Here is a 16,143-nt window from a genome sequence, read left to right as displayed (position 1 = left end):
TGCCCCCCCCCCCCCCCCCCCCTTCCCCCAAGCTCCTTATAAACTGAGCATGACGTCATATAGTATGGAATATCCCTTTGGTCAGTTTGGGTCACCTGTCCCGGCTGTGTCCCCTCCCAACTTCTTGTGCACCCCCAGCCATCCCGCTGGCAGGGCAGTGCAAGAAGCAGAAAAGGCCTTGGTCCCATGTAAACGCTGCTGAACAATAAGTCCATAGAACAAAAACATCTCTATATTATCAACGCTGTCTCCAGCACAAAACCAAAACATATCCCCACACTAGCTGCTATGAAGAAAATCAACCCTCTCATCTGAAACCAGGACAGTTGGAAGGGACCTCAAAAATCATCTAGTTCCAACCCCCCTGCCATGGGCAGGGACACCCTCCACTAGACCAGGTTGCCCAAAGCCCCATCCAACCTGGTCTTAAACACTTCCAGGGAGGGGATCTGCTAGCTGTGAAAGTCCTGGTGTCCTTCATATCACAATTTCCTGGGGTACTTCTAAAATTTATTTCTAACATTACTCAATGCTTAAGTTATCTATTCTTCTAGGCCTGTTTACACAAAAGTTGTTTACATTTTCAACAAACAATCCTCTATCCAGTTCCATGTGAGCTTTTCCCCCACAGGTACACTCTGTTATTTTCTACGCAACTCCAAGCCTGGAAATATTAATTTCTCGCTGCTCTGAGGCCTTCATCTCTCCACTAGAATTTGGGATGATCAGCTTTATTATTCTGCTGTGGGCAGAAGTTTGTATCTAGCTACCAGCACCAGCTGAATGTAGGTTCACGGCCAAACAGCCACAGGGAGCTCTGAAAATGTCAGTGTCAAAGAGCCACAAATTTTTAAAAATGTCTTGATTTGGCATTTTATATTTATTTTTAATCTAAATCCCACTGCACATGTATAATGTACCCTCAGATGTTTTCAGATAAATGCAGTTTCAGTTTATTCTAACTTTATGACTTTTTATGGGTATGAATAATTCTAACTTTGCATCAATTACAGCAAACTATAGTCCCCATAATAACATAAGGGATCCTTACTGTAAAAACCAGAACATGTATGTTGTCAAGTAATTCTAAGAACAGATTATTCAAAACCAAAGAAGGCTAAGCAAATGTTTTCGTTTTTAAAAAAAAACAACTGCCAAATTTTAAATGGCTGCCGGTTTCCCAGCTTCGCCCTCGGTTCCCGCCGTGCCGACCATAGGAAGCGCTCCCGGGCCGCCAGCCGTGGGGCGAGGGGCCGGGCCCGCAGCCGTCGAGCCCCGCACCGGGCAGGGGGAGGCGGGAGGCGCCGCCCGGAACGCTGTGGCCGCCGGAACGGCCGGACGAAGCCGTCGCTTCCCGGGGAGCGGGATCAGGAACGGAGCTTCCGGCGGGGGAAGGGGGCGCCGCGCCGCCGTCACCGCCTGACAAAGGGCCCGACGGGGGCTGCCGCTCGGCTGCGGGGTCCGGCCCGGCACCATGGCGATCCCCATGGTGCCTATGGAAACGCAGTTACAGAGCATCTTCGAGGAGGTGGTGGTGAGTCCGTCCCAGAGCGCCGCCGCCGCCGCGGGGGCGGGGGGGGGGGCCGTTGTGGGCAGGATGGGCCCGGCCCGGCCCGAGGCTTGTCCGGAGCCCTGCGGCCCGCCGCGCTCCCCCTGGGGGCTGTGAGGTATTCTGAAGAAGATAAAACAGGGCAGAGAGCCGCTTTTTTCTTTTCCTAGCGTGCATTGCAGCCCCGGGAGTGTGAAACACCGCCGTCCTCTGCCGGCGGGCCCATCGCCCGGTGAGCCCGGGAGATCAGTGGTGGTTTCTCAGAGCTGAAATCCCCCCTTTGCTGAGTCTTTGTAAGGAACCTGATGCAGAGTAGGGCTCGGCATCAAGCAGGGAGAGGCAGATTGCCTACCCAAGACCGAGTTACAGTGTGCTGAGTTTACTGTAGAATAAGCAGTTTAAGGAGATGTTTCAAAGGAGACTGAGAAGATGAATATCCTGAGAAGGGATTTTTCTTCAGGCAACAGAATAGTGTGAGTGAATCATGGAAATACACCTGCACGATGGTACCTGCAAAATGAAGCATAGTTTGGTAGGTCATTAGAATAGCATATTTCAGTTGGAAGGGACCTACAATGATCATCTAACTGATCAGTTATGATTGAACTTATCATAGAAGGACATCAAATTAATTGAACAGGATTTTCCCTTTGTGAACCCAAGTTATTGGGTAATTAAGTCATTGTTTTGTAGAGCACGAATGAGCTTCTTGGTAGATATGAGCACTTCATGCTCTGAGACAGTGGGGTCACAGTGGTTGATAAGGTCCTGAACTTACATAAGGAGCCTGACGGACGCTTTGGACGGAAGAGGCTGGTCAAACTGTCTGAACTGGAAAGAATATGTAGGTGTCATAGAGAAGTGTAATTGAAAATGATCTCCATATGACAAATTTCAGTAGAGGTGAGGTTGGTTTTCTGTTTTAAGTTTGCATTATAAAATGCACATTGCAGTTTTCTTTGAATGGTGTTAAGTTGCTCATAGTGGATTAATTGCCTATACTCGGTTGATTTCTCATTTTGGCATTGTCATTCAGGTTACGTTTTTACGTTTAACATTGTGATTTGACTGCTTTGTCATGTTGCCTGTTTTTGAGCAATGTTTTTTTACCTAAAATTTTTATGTAACAAAAAAAAGGCCCTCATAAAATTTCATTGCATTTTTGAAGCCGTAACTGAGAAAATAGCAAGCTGTTACTTTTACTGCTGCTGTTGCCCACTTGGTGGGCAGCAGTGAAACTTACCAAAGTTTCTATGCAGAACAGATGAGTATCGGTTTCTGTTTTACTTCTTGAGAAAGCTGCGATTAGCAGTGACAGGCAGTTCTAGGCTGTATGATTGAAAAGGATCACTGGAAAGATTATTTTATTACATGGTCTTATTTCTACAATATAAAAATGAAAATACATATGGGTCAGTTATAGATCACAACCAAATATAATAGGAAATTCTTATAAAAGGTAAAAAAAAGTTGTAGGGTAGTATTTTCCAGAACCTCTTTGCTGATGTATTAAAATAACAATGTAGAAGCCTTTGAGCAAAATGGAGTTAAAAGAAAAAAAAGAAGAATGTTTTAGAGGAGATAAATTGGATATTCATTTATAGTCTTTCACCTAGTACAAGACTACATAATCGTTCAATGGAATTTAAAAAGCATTGGATCTAAACTGAGATGAGAAAGCAACCGTATATAATTGATTTGAGTAACTGGGTGTTGTGAAACATAACTGGGACAAAATCTTAATGGGATTCAAAAATATTAATTTTTTTCAAAGTATGAAAAAAGAGCTTCAGTAACAGAATCAAACAATTTCTCCAACTTTGTTTTTTCTTCTAAACACCTAGAGATTAATTTACTTCCCGAAGAAAACAAAAACACAAAACAAAGACCTTGTGGATCCAGATTAAGGCTTTGTTGTTTATATGAAAAAAAAGCAATCTCAACTTTGAAAGAGTTTGGTGTAGCAGAAGAAATACATCAGTCTGATACAGTGCCATAACAGTACGACTGCTGTTCTTTTGTGCTTCATCCTGGTGGTGTGACACTCCTAGAAAACCTTTTCACAATAGCTAACTCAGGGTTTTTCTCTTACAGAAGACAGAAGTAATTGAAGAAGCTTTTCCTGGGTGAGTGTAATGTTAGTTTATTTGTGCAAGGCTTTCTGTATATATCTATTTTTCTACTTGTACTCTTTCATTGGGTACTGTTAATGACTAACATTCTTATTTGCTTTAGTATGTTTATGGACACTCCTGAAGATGAGAGAACCAAACTGATCAGCTGCCTGGGCGCTTTTAGACAGTTCTGGAGCAGTCTTTCCCAGGTTAACATTTAATCTGTTGCTTACGTGTACTTTATATACTTTTTTAATATAGTGAAACCTTGTTTAGTAGACAAACACTTAAGCCATAGCCTCTGTGTCCAGTCATTCAGAATCTGGTTTCAGATGTGGCACAGTAAAGAATATAGGAAGACTTTGCAAGAAAAAAAAGTTAATTTTGACATTTATAAGATTATATAGTTGTTCAGCAGAGGTTGGTGTGCAGTGCAAATAGATAAGCAAATGGAAGTATAACAGTAAAGAAATAAACAAAGAAAGGTAGTTTGTTACAGGATTTCTGGTAGAAGTGAATCATTAGGAAAACAACCAACAACCCAAAACAAAACTCAGATGCTTCTCTTCAAAAATTACCTTCCAAAAGTTAGATCTCTCTAGGCACTCTTCTGTAATTGCAGACTTGGTCATCTTTTGTTTTCACTGAATTTGATTATAACTGTGAAAAGGAAAGAATAATATAGAACAGTTCTATTTTCTTCTGATCTGTGTTAACTTGTATGTGAAAAACAAAGTTGACTATAGAAATCAATGTTTCAGCTAGCAGGTGTTTTCAGAACTGGACAACTTCTGTTGGATGACTGGACTTCTTCAAAATAAGATCAATAGACTTGTAGGGAGAACTATATGTTGGATAACTGGACAAATTCTACCATTTATAATCTTATTCTTCTGTTAGTTTCATTTCTTGATGGTAGGATACTATATGAATTTTACAGTTTTTTTTCTCTACCTGTAAATTCATTCTTTCTTCCCTCTTCTGCTTTTTCAGGAATCTCATGAACAGTGCGTCCAGTGGATTGTAAGATTCATTCATAGCCAACATAGTCCTAAAAGAATTTCTTTTCTTTATGACTGTTTAGCAATGGCAGTAGAAACTGGACTTTTGCCACCCAGGTAAGCTATGTTGGAATGAATTGATAAGTAGGATACATGTAAGTTGTAATATGGGGGGGTATTTTATGATGACTTTGTAAAATTATCAGTGAAGAACACATGCTTGTTATCTGTCATTCATTCTTGCATTGTCTCCTCCTGCTAGGATGGTTTGTGAATCTCTGATAAACTCTGATACGCTTGAATGGGAAAGGACACAGTTGTGGGCATTAACATTTAAATTGGTCCGGAAGATTATTGGAGGTGTAGACTACAAGGTATCTTCGCCCCGTTCCTTTCTTTGTGATAAGACACATTATTTTCTGGCTTTGTTTTTATGATTTTATGTCAGAGACAACCAGTGGTTCAAAGTCCGCTTTGATTACAGAAGAAAAAAATAATTCCATGACACCACTTTTAATGCTTTTTCATAGTTGAGCTTTACCTTAACAGATAATTCTGTAACTCCTCTTACTCTTTATTATACAGTCATCTTCCTTCCCTCCTTCAGTTACAAGCTAAATAACCCTAATGCAGGCGCAGAAGCGGTATGCATGGAAGAGTAATAGTACCAAGGATTAAGGCTGAAGTTCTTGCATCTGCTCTGACCCCTTGACTTGTGTAGGAAAAAGGTCCTGAAAGCTGAGTCTGTCTTTGGCAGGTTACAACTCTAACAGGAGTAGTAGGAAACCATGCATCCATTGCAGAGAGTCACCTCACCAGCATTGGTGAGCGTGTTAGAGCAAAATCATAAAATATAACATTGTGCTTTGGTCAGACTGCACAAGCTGTTGTAGGTTGGATACCTCTGGATGCACATCAAAATTTCAACATTTATTTTCTCGTTTGGGGTATCCTAAGATTGAGTTCTGTAAGGAGTTTAATGTCACTAGCGTTCATGTTCTCATTAACAGTCTGTTTTCTGACACGCTGCAGCAAACAGCTAATTTGTCTGTCAAAACATTGCCTTACCATATTGATTGTGTAATCTTTCTGCCAGAAATAAATATCTGGGAACGTTAATTTTTGTGTACTTTCTTTTAGGGTGTGCGCGATCTGTTGAAAGTGATCCTAGAGAAAATCTTAACAATTCCAAACACTGTGAGCTCAGCTGTTGTACAGCAGCTTTTAGCAGCAAGAGAGGTAGCTGTCTGAATTTTATACGTTACCACTATAGACCTCATTCTTTTGTTATTAGTGAGTTTCTAATAGCTGGGATGGCTTTTCTTTGCTGTTGAACTGTACCAGCTCTCAAAGACTTACTCTTCGTGCTCTAATTCTTTTCTGTAATAGCATTTTATACAGTAAACAAAGAGCTTTTGGGGGATATTGTAGATAAACACTAAAATCCCTAACAGGAGAGTCAGACCCAATGTTTGACTTGGCTAAAGTAAGGTGTATGAGATATAATTCTGAGATTAATTTTTTTTTTTTGGTAGTGAATAAAAATAGTAATTGTTTTCAATACTTTGTAGGCACACATAGAAGCATAGTTTTACTTAGGTTTAAACAGTCTAACTTACACTTGTACAATTAAAAACAGGTTTTAAACTAATGTAGTACTATCAGAATACAACTTAAGAAAAAGTATTTTAATTCTTATATCTATTTTCATGGGCTACCTCAGACTAGTAGACAGACTACACCTTTGTTTACCTTATCCAAAGTCTTTTACAGTCATTTATTTTTTTTATTTATAGGTGGTAGCCTACATTTTGGAAAGAAATGCATGTTTGTTACCTGCCTACTTTGCAGTTACAGAAATCAGAAAACTATATCCTGAAGGAAAACTTCCCCATTGGGTAATGATATGATATCAAATCATGTAACCTGGAGGTTTTTTCCACAAAATTACTTTTATTTTTTTAAAACAAAGTTTAAATGAAGATTTAAAATCTGCTGTTCAACAGCAAGCTCTGTATTTAGGCATGTAAATTAAGATACAGGCTTGATGTAATTGTAGCAGCAGTTCCCTGTGTTGTTGCATGAAATTGATGACATAGTTTTGATCTATGGCCTGATATTCAAAACTCCTGAAGCCCTGAGTTGTTTTTGTTGAATGCATTTGGAAATGCAGGTTGTGCTTACCGACCAGTTTGTGCTTTCTCTATGGCTTCAAGATAAGAGAAATCACTTTAAATAGCTGACCAGTGTTTTCTTTATTTAAATTCAGTTATACAGTGTGCAATCAAAACAGTCACTGTTTCAAAAAAGAATGTAATGTTGATCCAGTTTTTAATTTTGTATTCTGTTAAAATAACTAGGTGTTGGCAAAAGAATGAAATCCTGACTCTTGAATTAATGGTAAAACTGTTACTGACTACTTTTGAGCCAGGATTTAATCCAGACTGTACTAATCTAGGTTCTTTGTCTTTGTGGAATGGTTATTCAAAGGCAGAGATTCGTTATGAAAAGAAATTCTAAACCTTGTCTTAAATAATCTGTTATTAAATAGTGGTCACTGAAATAATATAGTATGCATAGGAGAAACAGTTATATAATAACTCTCAAGCAAGTACAAACCGAGAAGAGGGTTTCCTGCCCCTTCTTTATAGGGTCATGCTTTTCTTTTTGTGGTTTTAGGTTCTGGCTGATTTTTTTGACTTGTTGAAATGTGTAAGAAGTTAGTTATTTTAGTAGATTCCTATATATTTTATTAAAACATATAAACTATTTTTAAGTCTTAGATATGCCTTATCAGTATCTGCAACTTAAACCCTTAACTTATTTTTTCTCTTCTTCTCACCCAGTTACTAGGTAATTTAGTATCGGATTTTGTGGATACCTTCAGACCTACAGCAAGAATAAATTCCATTTGTGGTAAGAGAATGACTTCATGAACGACTTCAAAATAAATTAATTTATTTTGAACTATTTTGTTTCTTAGAGCCTTTTGGGGCATATATTAATCTAAGCAAAATGATTTAGAGCTTATGTTTCATGTGGTGTTTTGACTCTTGTCAGATTATTCTCAGACTTGCTTCTCTTTGGATTTTGCTTTGAAGGGGAAGATTCATAGTGATGAGATCCACTACTAGTGTGCAGCTAAAAATTATTTTGAAGTGTACTACTTGTTACATGGCCATATAGTTTCTGACTACAGTAGATGTTAAGAAAATCGTGGTTTTCTATGCTCAAGGATTATGAGTTAATACAGATCCACTGGTATGTTAGTCACAAAGTATTTTCTAACTTACTGGAGCTTTTGTAGCTGCTCAGCCTTATCCCTATTGTTGCAGGCTTCTGTGTGAACATTTCCTAGCTCAAATGAGTACTGGCTTTCCTCTTCCGTGAAAGAAAAAGTCATCTTCATTTATTGCTAGAAATCTGAAGATTCAAATTTGGCTGTTTTAATTGTGTTGCCTGTTGCATTTTTTTTTTCTTCAAAAAGATAAAAATGCCTTCTGTTTGAGAATTAAGTAGCTTAATAACAGCTGCATTAGATCTTAGATCTGAGCAAGGTTTATTGCAACTGAGCTTCTTCAGTGCAGAGATTAAGAATGTAAATTCATCTGTAATGCTCCAAAACATTTTGTGTTTCAGAGGCATGTAGTTATTCTTCTATTAAAAGTGTGGCATAGCTTTTACACATATGACTCACAGGGATCACACACAAATTTTTACGAGTTTTGTTCATGTAAATGACCTGTATAGATATGGTTGAAGGGAAGAAATAAATATTTACTTACTACTCGTTTTATCCGATAGTAATATGGCCAGTCATGGAATTTGAATTGACAGTGAGGTTTAGGTCAAAGTCGAGGCACGTAGATTTAGATGCTGATATACCAGTGTGCTAGGGTCTCAGTTTGGATGCCTATGTTTAGACAACTGACACGAATCCCAGGTGTCTGATCTACAGTAACAAGTCTACATTCACCCTACAAATAACTCTTCACGTGTGATCAGCTGAATCGCATTGGTCTATGCAAACTGAATTGACTACGTCTCCATTGACTGTAATTGGAGTACAGATGCTTATATTTGACTAGTTTACGGAACAGAATCGTGCTGACAGTTTGTCTTACAAGGTGAATGAAGGAAAATTGAAAGACTGGATTATATACTTAGATTGGTAATACATTTTCGTTATGGAACGGGTCAGTGAACCAAAATTAAATCCCTAAGTCAGGCAGTGGAATAGTCTGGTAGCCTAAAAGGGCATTTTTAGATTAATATTTGTAAATACTTTTATTTTTGAGGTACTCAGTCTGAACAAATGGGGATTTTACTCCTTAGATATTTTATTAGTTGAAAATTAGTTAGAAAAAATAAAATCAGCCTGAAGCAATCCTATAGTAAAAAGCTTTAAACAGTGGAAATTTTAAGAGGAGCATAAAAATGGCTGAGACCAGTTTTTGCATCAGAGTAATTAAACAATAGTCCAGTTTCACTGTTTCAGAATTTATGTTTCATTGCGTGCAGGTCGCTGTAGTCTTCTTCCTGTGGTAAATAACTCGGGTGCTATGTGTAACTCATGGAAGCTGGATCCTACAACCCTTCGTTTTCCTTTGAAAGGTCTCTTACCATATGATAAGGTATGCCTTATTAAGCTTCTTAAACATGTTATATTCAATAAATACAAAGCTTTTATGTGGTTGGAGGGAAAAAATAATTTCAACTGTGAACATATGATTGTTTCAGCTCACATTGAAGATGTAGATGTCATTGTTTTCTGTAGTTCAGTGATTTCAAGCTGTATGCAGAGGACCTTTAAAGTAGTCTGTGGTATAACTGCTGCCCAGAATGCTGAAGAACATGAGATGTTTAATGTGCTTTGGGGCAGGGGGTGAGAGAGCAAGTGAAAGCAGAGAATTGATTGGAAAATCAGTTTAACAGTGGGGGGGATGAAAGAGAATTGGAACGTAATTTCTTCTTTTCTGTGCTCTTTGTTATTCTGCAGGAAAGATAATGTTAAAATTCAAACTTAAATATAAATTAGCTTATTTAAACTTAAAACTCTGAGTGTGAAATAGCGGCGTACTGAAAGAATTTAAAAATTGTACAGGATTAGGACAAAAATGCACGTTGTCTAGCATCCCGTTCCCTGTATCCTAGGTGTCCAAGGAAGGATATAAGGACAGTATATCTAATTATATATAGATTGTGAACACTCTATAGCCATTATCATTTTGGGTGTTTCCAGAGGCAGATCTGGTTTCTGTATATTTAGTAAACCTTCCTCTTCCAAATATTTGTTCAGTCTCCTCTTGACCCTGTGTAAGCTTTAAGCATCTTCAACATCCCTTTGACAAGGAGTTCCACATTTGACTTCATGTTGCATGAGGAATCAGCTCCCTCTGTTGGTTTTGAACCTAGCTTGAGATAATGTTTTTCTTTAAACCGATTCAGTTAGTGGAAGATGCAGTGAGCAGTTGTTCTATATCTGCTTTCTTCATGCTACTCATGATTTTTATGCATCTTGGTCATGTGCTTCCTCAGTTGTCGTGCCTGGCTTCTTTTGAGTTCTTGCCAGTCTTCCAATATTTCAAGGCAGTGTCAAACAGTGTGCCATCCTTTTATTGGATGAAGTATGTTCTACTTGGTCCCCATAAAATCTGTCACTTAAGAGCTATGATTATTTCCTCCTTTCTTTTGGGTATCAGAGAACAAAAAGATTTGCCAGATAATACATATCTGCATGAATTAAACATTCATTCTTACATTGTTTAACTCAATTGAATGTAAGCTCAGCATTAAATGTACTCTTGAGGCAATATATGTTTGTATGATTGCCTTTTTTTTTTTTTTTTTTTTTTTTTTTTTTTTTAAAGGATCTGTTTGAGCCCCAGACTGCTTTGTTGAGATATGTGCTGGAACAACCGTATTCAAGGGATATGGTCTGCAATATGCTAGGTCTGAATAAGCAGGTACTGTACTATGCTGTAACATGTGATTTACTTCTGCATAGAATCTGCACTATTCTTTTCTCTTTTCTTTGCTATAGCTAACTAAGCAAAACAGTTTAGGTCCAGAGAGTGATTCTTTTTATTTTTATTTTTTTATTTTTATTTTTTTTATGAGATCATATTAGGTTAATTGGACACTGTTGTTCCTATCATTTGTATATTGCTTTACGAATGTTAAACTGAAAAGTAGATATTTAAAATATGATTTTTTTTTTGCATTGCTTTTTTTTCCTATAAGGCCAGCCTCAAGTACACCTTTGACAGACGTAGGAGACTGCTACTAGCTCAAACAATAAAAATAATTATTGTTCATGTCAGTAGTTTTTAAAGCATTGTTGTACTCTGTTATATTGGCATGTTATAGTACTAGAATAGTGAAAAGCTGGGTTTTGTTTTGTTACATTTTTTCTTTTTATACCTTAGAATGGGGAGGGCTTAGTCTGACTTGGGGATCCTTGAGGCTGGCCTCATAGTCACTGTTTTGTCTTTTCTTTTTTTCTTCCTTTATTTTTGTTCTGTCCTGTCTTGTCCTGCCCATCCTCCAATGCTCTAGACCTTGAACATTGCTCAGGTATGTTCACAACCTTACTGTTGTATTGTGACTAACGATACGCTGGCCGCTTTGTAGCCACTGATTCCAGTTAGAGAATACATGTACAGTCAGGGCTTGAAATTGGCAGGACTATTAGTCACGGGCAAATTCTCACTACAAATCTCTAGACGTATGAGAGATGTAGCATAAAGCTGACAGCTAGTGGTCCTTTGGTCCTAAATTTTTCATTGGAATGGACTGCTACCGTTTCCCTTACCAGTCATAAGAACTTTTACTTTGTCTGCTGGAATTTTCAGATGAGGAGAGATTCTTAGTTCAAAATTTCTTTCCTTATGCCGGTGGAAAAACATCCACTGCACTTGATTGTAAAATTATAAAGCTGTAAATACATCATTTAAGAAAAAAAAAAAAAAACAACAAAAAAAAAGAGCTTTACTAGTGGAAGTTTCTTTATCATTAGGAAGCCTTCGTAACAAACGTCCCAACAGGCAATTATAATATTTTCCAAGCTAGGTAAAAGAAGGGTAGTACAAAATACCATGTGAAAAGTAGTTCCTTAAAATTTGACTACTTGTTTAAATAAATAAATAAACACCCGAGAAAATAAACCAAGTGGACTTCTACTTGAAATTTGAAATTGAGGGTATTATATTTACAGTTGATCCCTTGTTACAATAATCAATTCCACACTTACTTTAAAAAACATTGTTTAAAATTTATAAAATAGCGTTGCTGTTTGCAATACTATAGTGAAGGTTGTGTCAGTGTTTCCATTTAAGAAACTTTTTTCAGATTTGTAACTTGCCTATAAAATTTTCATGATCCTGAAACCTTGTGTATATTTCCCATTGTAAGTGAAATACGCCAGTGCTCTTTCCGGATTGGGACAATGTTTTTGAATGCGCACATTCCTATATCTTGGCAAACAGTACTCTGTTGTATATGACAATCTTTTGTATTTGAGACTTAAAGCAGCCGAAATGTTAAACCCTGGAAAAGAGCTGCTAGGTTTAGTGTTGAAATGACTATTATTTGTATTCTGTGTCTATTTCTGTGTCTACATTCAGTTAATAAATCAAACTATTCCTCTATGCATCTTGTAGCTGGTAAATAATACAAGAGCTAGACAAAAAATATATTGAACTCATTCTTCTAACTATAGATGGTCTGTGCCTTCAGGTCAAAAAACTGATATTAAAAATGCTGGTTTTTAACTTCTACTTTACTGTCCTCTAACAGTAGTTGAAGAAAACGTAAAGGAAGTAATGAAATATATTGAACCATACTTAAAATCTGTTTACTAGAATAGGAATTCCTACACAAAGTTTCAACCTGGCGTGAATTTTTATGGCCAAGGAACAAACTTGAAGAACGTAGCTTATAAAGGAAATGCTGACAGAACATGAACTATAGCTGTATTACTACAATTACACCAGCATAAAGATGTTTGAGCTGTTGAAAATTTGTGAGTTAAAAATAAAAATGTAGAGTAGGGTGGTGTAGTGGTATAGAACAGGAAATAATGTTCCATTTAAACATTAATATACTCTGTTTAAAAGGGTGGAAAATGTTAAAAATTTACTTGCTTTTAGATACAAATTAACTTCATGTTATAGCTGAATTTGTTAATGTAGCCACCTGACAAAAAAATAGTAGTGTGTTTTTCAGAAGTTGTGTAACTGTATCGATGCTTTCAGTAAAATGACTGGTAGTTCTGTATTTTATTATTAGAACTGAATTAACCTGCAGAAATTGTCAGTATAATAGAAGACACTTAAAAATGCAAATAATGCCAAGTTTGTTTCAACATAAATACAGAAACACCTCAAAGCAATGATCATTATTTATTTATGATCATTAATTATTTATGTGAAGCTGCTTGTGTGCCCTGTCAACTATCTACACAGATCCAGTTGCAGGATTGGAGCCTTCATTTGAATCTTTTGGCATCACAAACTAGGTATGGTTCAGCCAAATTTGTCCTAGTTCTCCAATATTCTTGAAAATGAACAACGAAATTTTCTGGTTCAGTCTTAACTAAGCAGATTTGTATTAGAAAACTGTTCACTCAAGCCATCTTTGAGTTGTGTTAAAAAAACCAAACAAGCAAAAACAAACGAACAGTACAAATCCAGCTGTCCTGTTAACCTTGCAGAGAGCAAAATGAAGGTAAAACTTGATATGTTTATGGATTCATTTGTTCCTTTTAGGATTCGAAGGTTTGCTGTAGGATTTTGTTGTGGGATGAGGTTCTTTGATACCTTTATCAAGTGTATGGCTTTAAGTGCAGATGTAATAATATGGAATTCAAAATGTTCCTGCTGTTGGAGTCTGAGGATTTTTAGTTTTTTCTGCTGTGTACTTCTGTGTGGGACAGTATCTTCTCTTGTATACCTGCTTGACTGGTCTATAGGAAGTAGAATACAATTGAAATTGTATTTTATCATATATGTTGTTATGGCTTACAGTTGGACTGGATCTTAAGGGTCTTTTCTGACCTGAGTGATTCTATGATTCTATGTCAATTTATATTCTGATGTTAGCTGGGGTGATACTCCCAATACTTAATTATCTTTTAAATAATTTATTGAAGTATGTAACAGTCTGGTTTTTGGAAAATTAACAGTTCAAAATGTCTAAATACACTGATGCCAAATTAAGATTCAGTTTAGGGATCCTACAGCTGGTTCTTAAAATCAAGCTTTAGTAATGTCTTAAGGACATAAAGTCACTTTGAACATTTTGGTTTGTATCTTTACCTTCTCTGTATATACAGATTTGCATGAAGAATAAAATGCCATTTTTGCTTGCATAATTGCGGTTCTCTAAGCAATGAAAAACTTTGTTAAACTTTGATTTCTCTGGATTGGGGAATATTTGAAAGAGGATGTAATTTTCAGGTCTCTTGTTTCCGTAATGTTACACGAACTTTTAATTAGCAGCTATTGTGTTAGTTATTTTGTTCTTTAAATAGTATATTTGGCCACCTTTTAAACCAGCAGGGGTGATCTTCAGCTTTGAATAGGAAATTATCTGTGCCGTACTCTGTTCAGGTGAACGTGTAGTTGTATCTTCTCCTAGCTACAAGTCAGGATAGTTTGCTTGGGGAAGATGTTTATTTCATGTCTGCCTGTGCATTATGGAAGTAGAATCATTAAGTGAAAGGAACGACATAATGTGATGTTCAAAAATTGCCTTTCCTTTCTCTTATTTTTAAAATATTGTAGGTTGATGCTGGGAACTTGCTATTCAATATTATTAGTATTAACATGCCAAAGTATTTAAATTAAGGGATGTGATTTTTTTTTTTTTTTTAATATATATTTCTGACTGTAAGAGTGTGCCTTGAGAACACTTGAGTGCAACTTCCTTGTTGGAACTTACTCCATTTTTTTTATTAGGAAGACTTGAGAATGCCCACCGAACTTGGTAGGAAGAGAATCAGGGTAATATAACAAACAAGCTTTTAAGTTTTGTGTCTTGGTAGCATACAGTTTTGGAAGATGGAAGTGAGAAGGGGGTTATAGTTCTATCTTGTATTAACTGCTTCAGGCATTTAACTTACACATTTTGAATTGGACTTTTGGAGATACCATTTACTCTTGCAGGGATTTTGGGCTCTGCAGTTCAGTCTTCTGAATCAATTTCTTAAGTGTAAATATTAAATGTTTGTGAGCTAAAAATGTTTGTTTAAAATATTTGAAAATATAATAGCTTGTAGCTAGCCTTACTGACTTCTTAAAATACTTTTCTGTTAGGGAACACTTTTAACGCTGCCTGCCCCCCCACTCTGCCAAAAAACCCAAACCTGCCAACTGGCCTAAAAACCCATGAAACAAACCCAATTGAAGCTTTGATCCGCTTTCAAAAGTACCACTAGTCCATCAGAGGGCTGGTCTTGAGAAATTTTACTATCAAGTTATGGTGGTTAGTGCTTTTTTTTGACCTCTCTATTTCTTTATGGTTTAATAATATTTTCAGTGAGATTATGTATTTGCCATATCTTGAAACAATATTTTCAGGGCAAAAGGGAGAATATGTATTTATATAACCAAATTATAAAAATTTGAATAATGTTCTCTTTAGGAAGAAAGCATAGTGGTTTTGAATGCTATATTTTTCCATATATATTCCAAAACAGTGGGGGGTGTTTCAGTTTTGGGGGTTTTTTGGTTTGTTTTGTTTAAGCCATACCAAAATGTGAATCCCTACTTATTTGTGAGGGGAATCGGCTCTCACGTATATTTTTATTTGTCTCAGTATATACTGAGATGTTCTTTCAGTTATGAGCAATTAATAAAACAAGGCCCCAATCCTGCAAATTCTTAGGCAGCACAGTATTTTGAGTACTCTGAAACTATAGATACAAAATTTGTGCAAAAACATACAGCCACTGAAAATACAGAAATAAAAAAAAATGCCAGAAAATTAAATTAATGAAGATAGAACGTGAAGTACTGCTATATTTCTTATTGAAAATTGTTCTTAAAGCAATAAAAGCATGATTTTCAGAATAAAAGAGTGAATTTATTTTTTTTTAATTTCCTGGCCCCTAAACTTTTCCCAACCTTGGAATTATTCAGAATAGTAAAAAAAATCCTACTGGAAATTCTGGCTTTCTTTTTAACAGTAATATTTTTCCTGTTTTATTCTTGGAATAACTTTATTCTAAATTAATATAGCCTAACATGATTAGGCTTTTGGACATTAACCCAGTGCTTAGCAAACTATTGAATTTCAAGCCCTGTACATTGTAGTTTTGCATGCTGGATTATAAACTAGTCTGTAGTGTTGTCTGTTGCACCCTGCTCTGCTTCATAATTAGTTGCTTTGGGAGGGGGGGAAAACCAAACCACAAAATACCCAAAGTATTCTCAAGTGGTGGCGTTAATACTGCTCTCTGTAAACCTGTAATGTGGTT

General features: G+C 36.6%; 1 protein-coding gene across 2 annotated transcripts in view; it reads left to right on the top strand.

Annotated features, from left to right (window-relative positions):
* The first annotated feature begins 1,363 nt into the window (after positions 1 to 1,363).
* Positions 1,364 to 16,143, top strand: part of MED23 (mediator complex subunit 23) — a 40,035-nt gene continuing 25,255 nt past the window's right edge. The window contains exons 1-11 of one of the 2 annotated variants that reach the window (XM_075748098.1): positions 1,364 to 1,534; positions 3,644 to 3,675; positions 3,785 to 3,872; positions 4,657 to 4,781; positions 4,927 to 5,038; positions 5,805 to 5,903; positions 6,461 to 6,562; positions 7,511 to 7,580; positions 9,186 to 9,298; positions 10,535 to 10,630; positions 11,223 to 11,240. In XM_075748098.1, the coding sequence (XP_075604213.1) occupies positions 1,475 to 1,534; positions 3,644 to 3,675; positions 3,785 to 3,872; positions 4,657 to 4,781; positions 4,927 to 5,038; positions 5,805 to 5,903; positions 6,461 to 6,562; positions 7,511 to 7,580; positions 9,186 to 9,298; positions 10,535 to 10,630; positions 11,223 to 11,240 (915 nt within the window). In that variant the 5' untranslated portion in view covers positions 1,364 to 1,474. The remainder of the gene's footprint in view (positions 1,535 to 3,643; positions 3,676 to 3,784; positions 3,873 to 4,656; positions 4,782 to 4,926; positions 5,039 to 5,804; positions 5,904 to 6,460; positions 6,563 to 7,510; positions 7,581 to 9,185; positions 9,299 to 10,534; positions 10,631 to 11,222; positions 11,241 to 16,143) is intronic. The other variant, XM_075748099.1, reaches the window with a different exon arrangement.

Source organism: Balearica regulorum, chromosome 3, assembly GCF_011004875.1.
Source record: "Balearica regulorum gibbericeps isolate bBalReg1 chromosome 3, bBalReg1.pri, whole genome shotgun sequence".
In the NCBI taxonomy this organism is placed as follows: domain Eukaryota; kingdom Metazoa; phylum Chordata; class Aves; order Gruiformes; family Gruidae; genus Balearica; species Balearica regulorum.
Note: the sequence above shows the minus strand (reverse complement) of the source record. Positions and strands in the feature narration are given on the sequence as shown.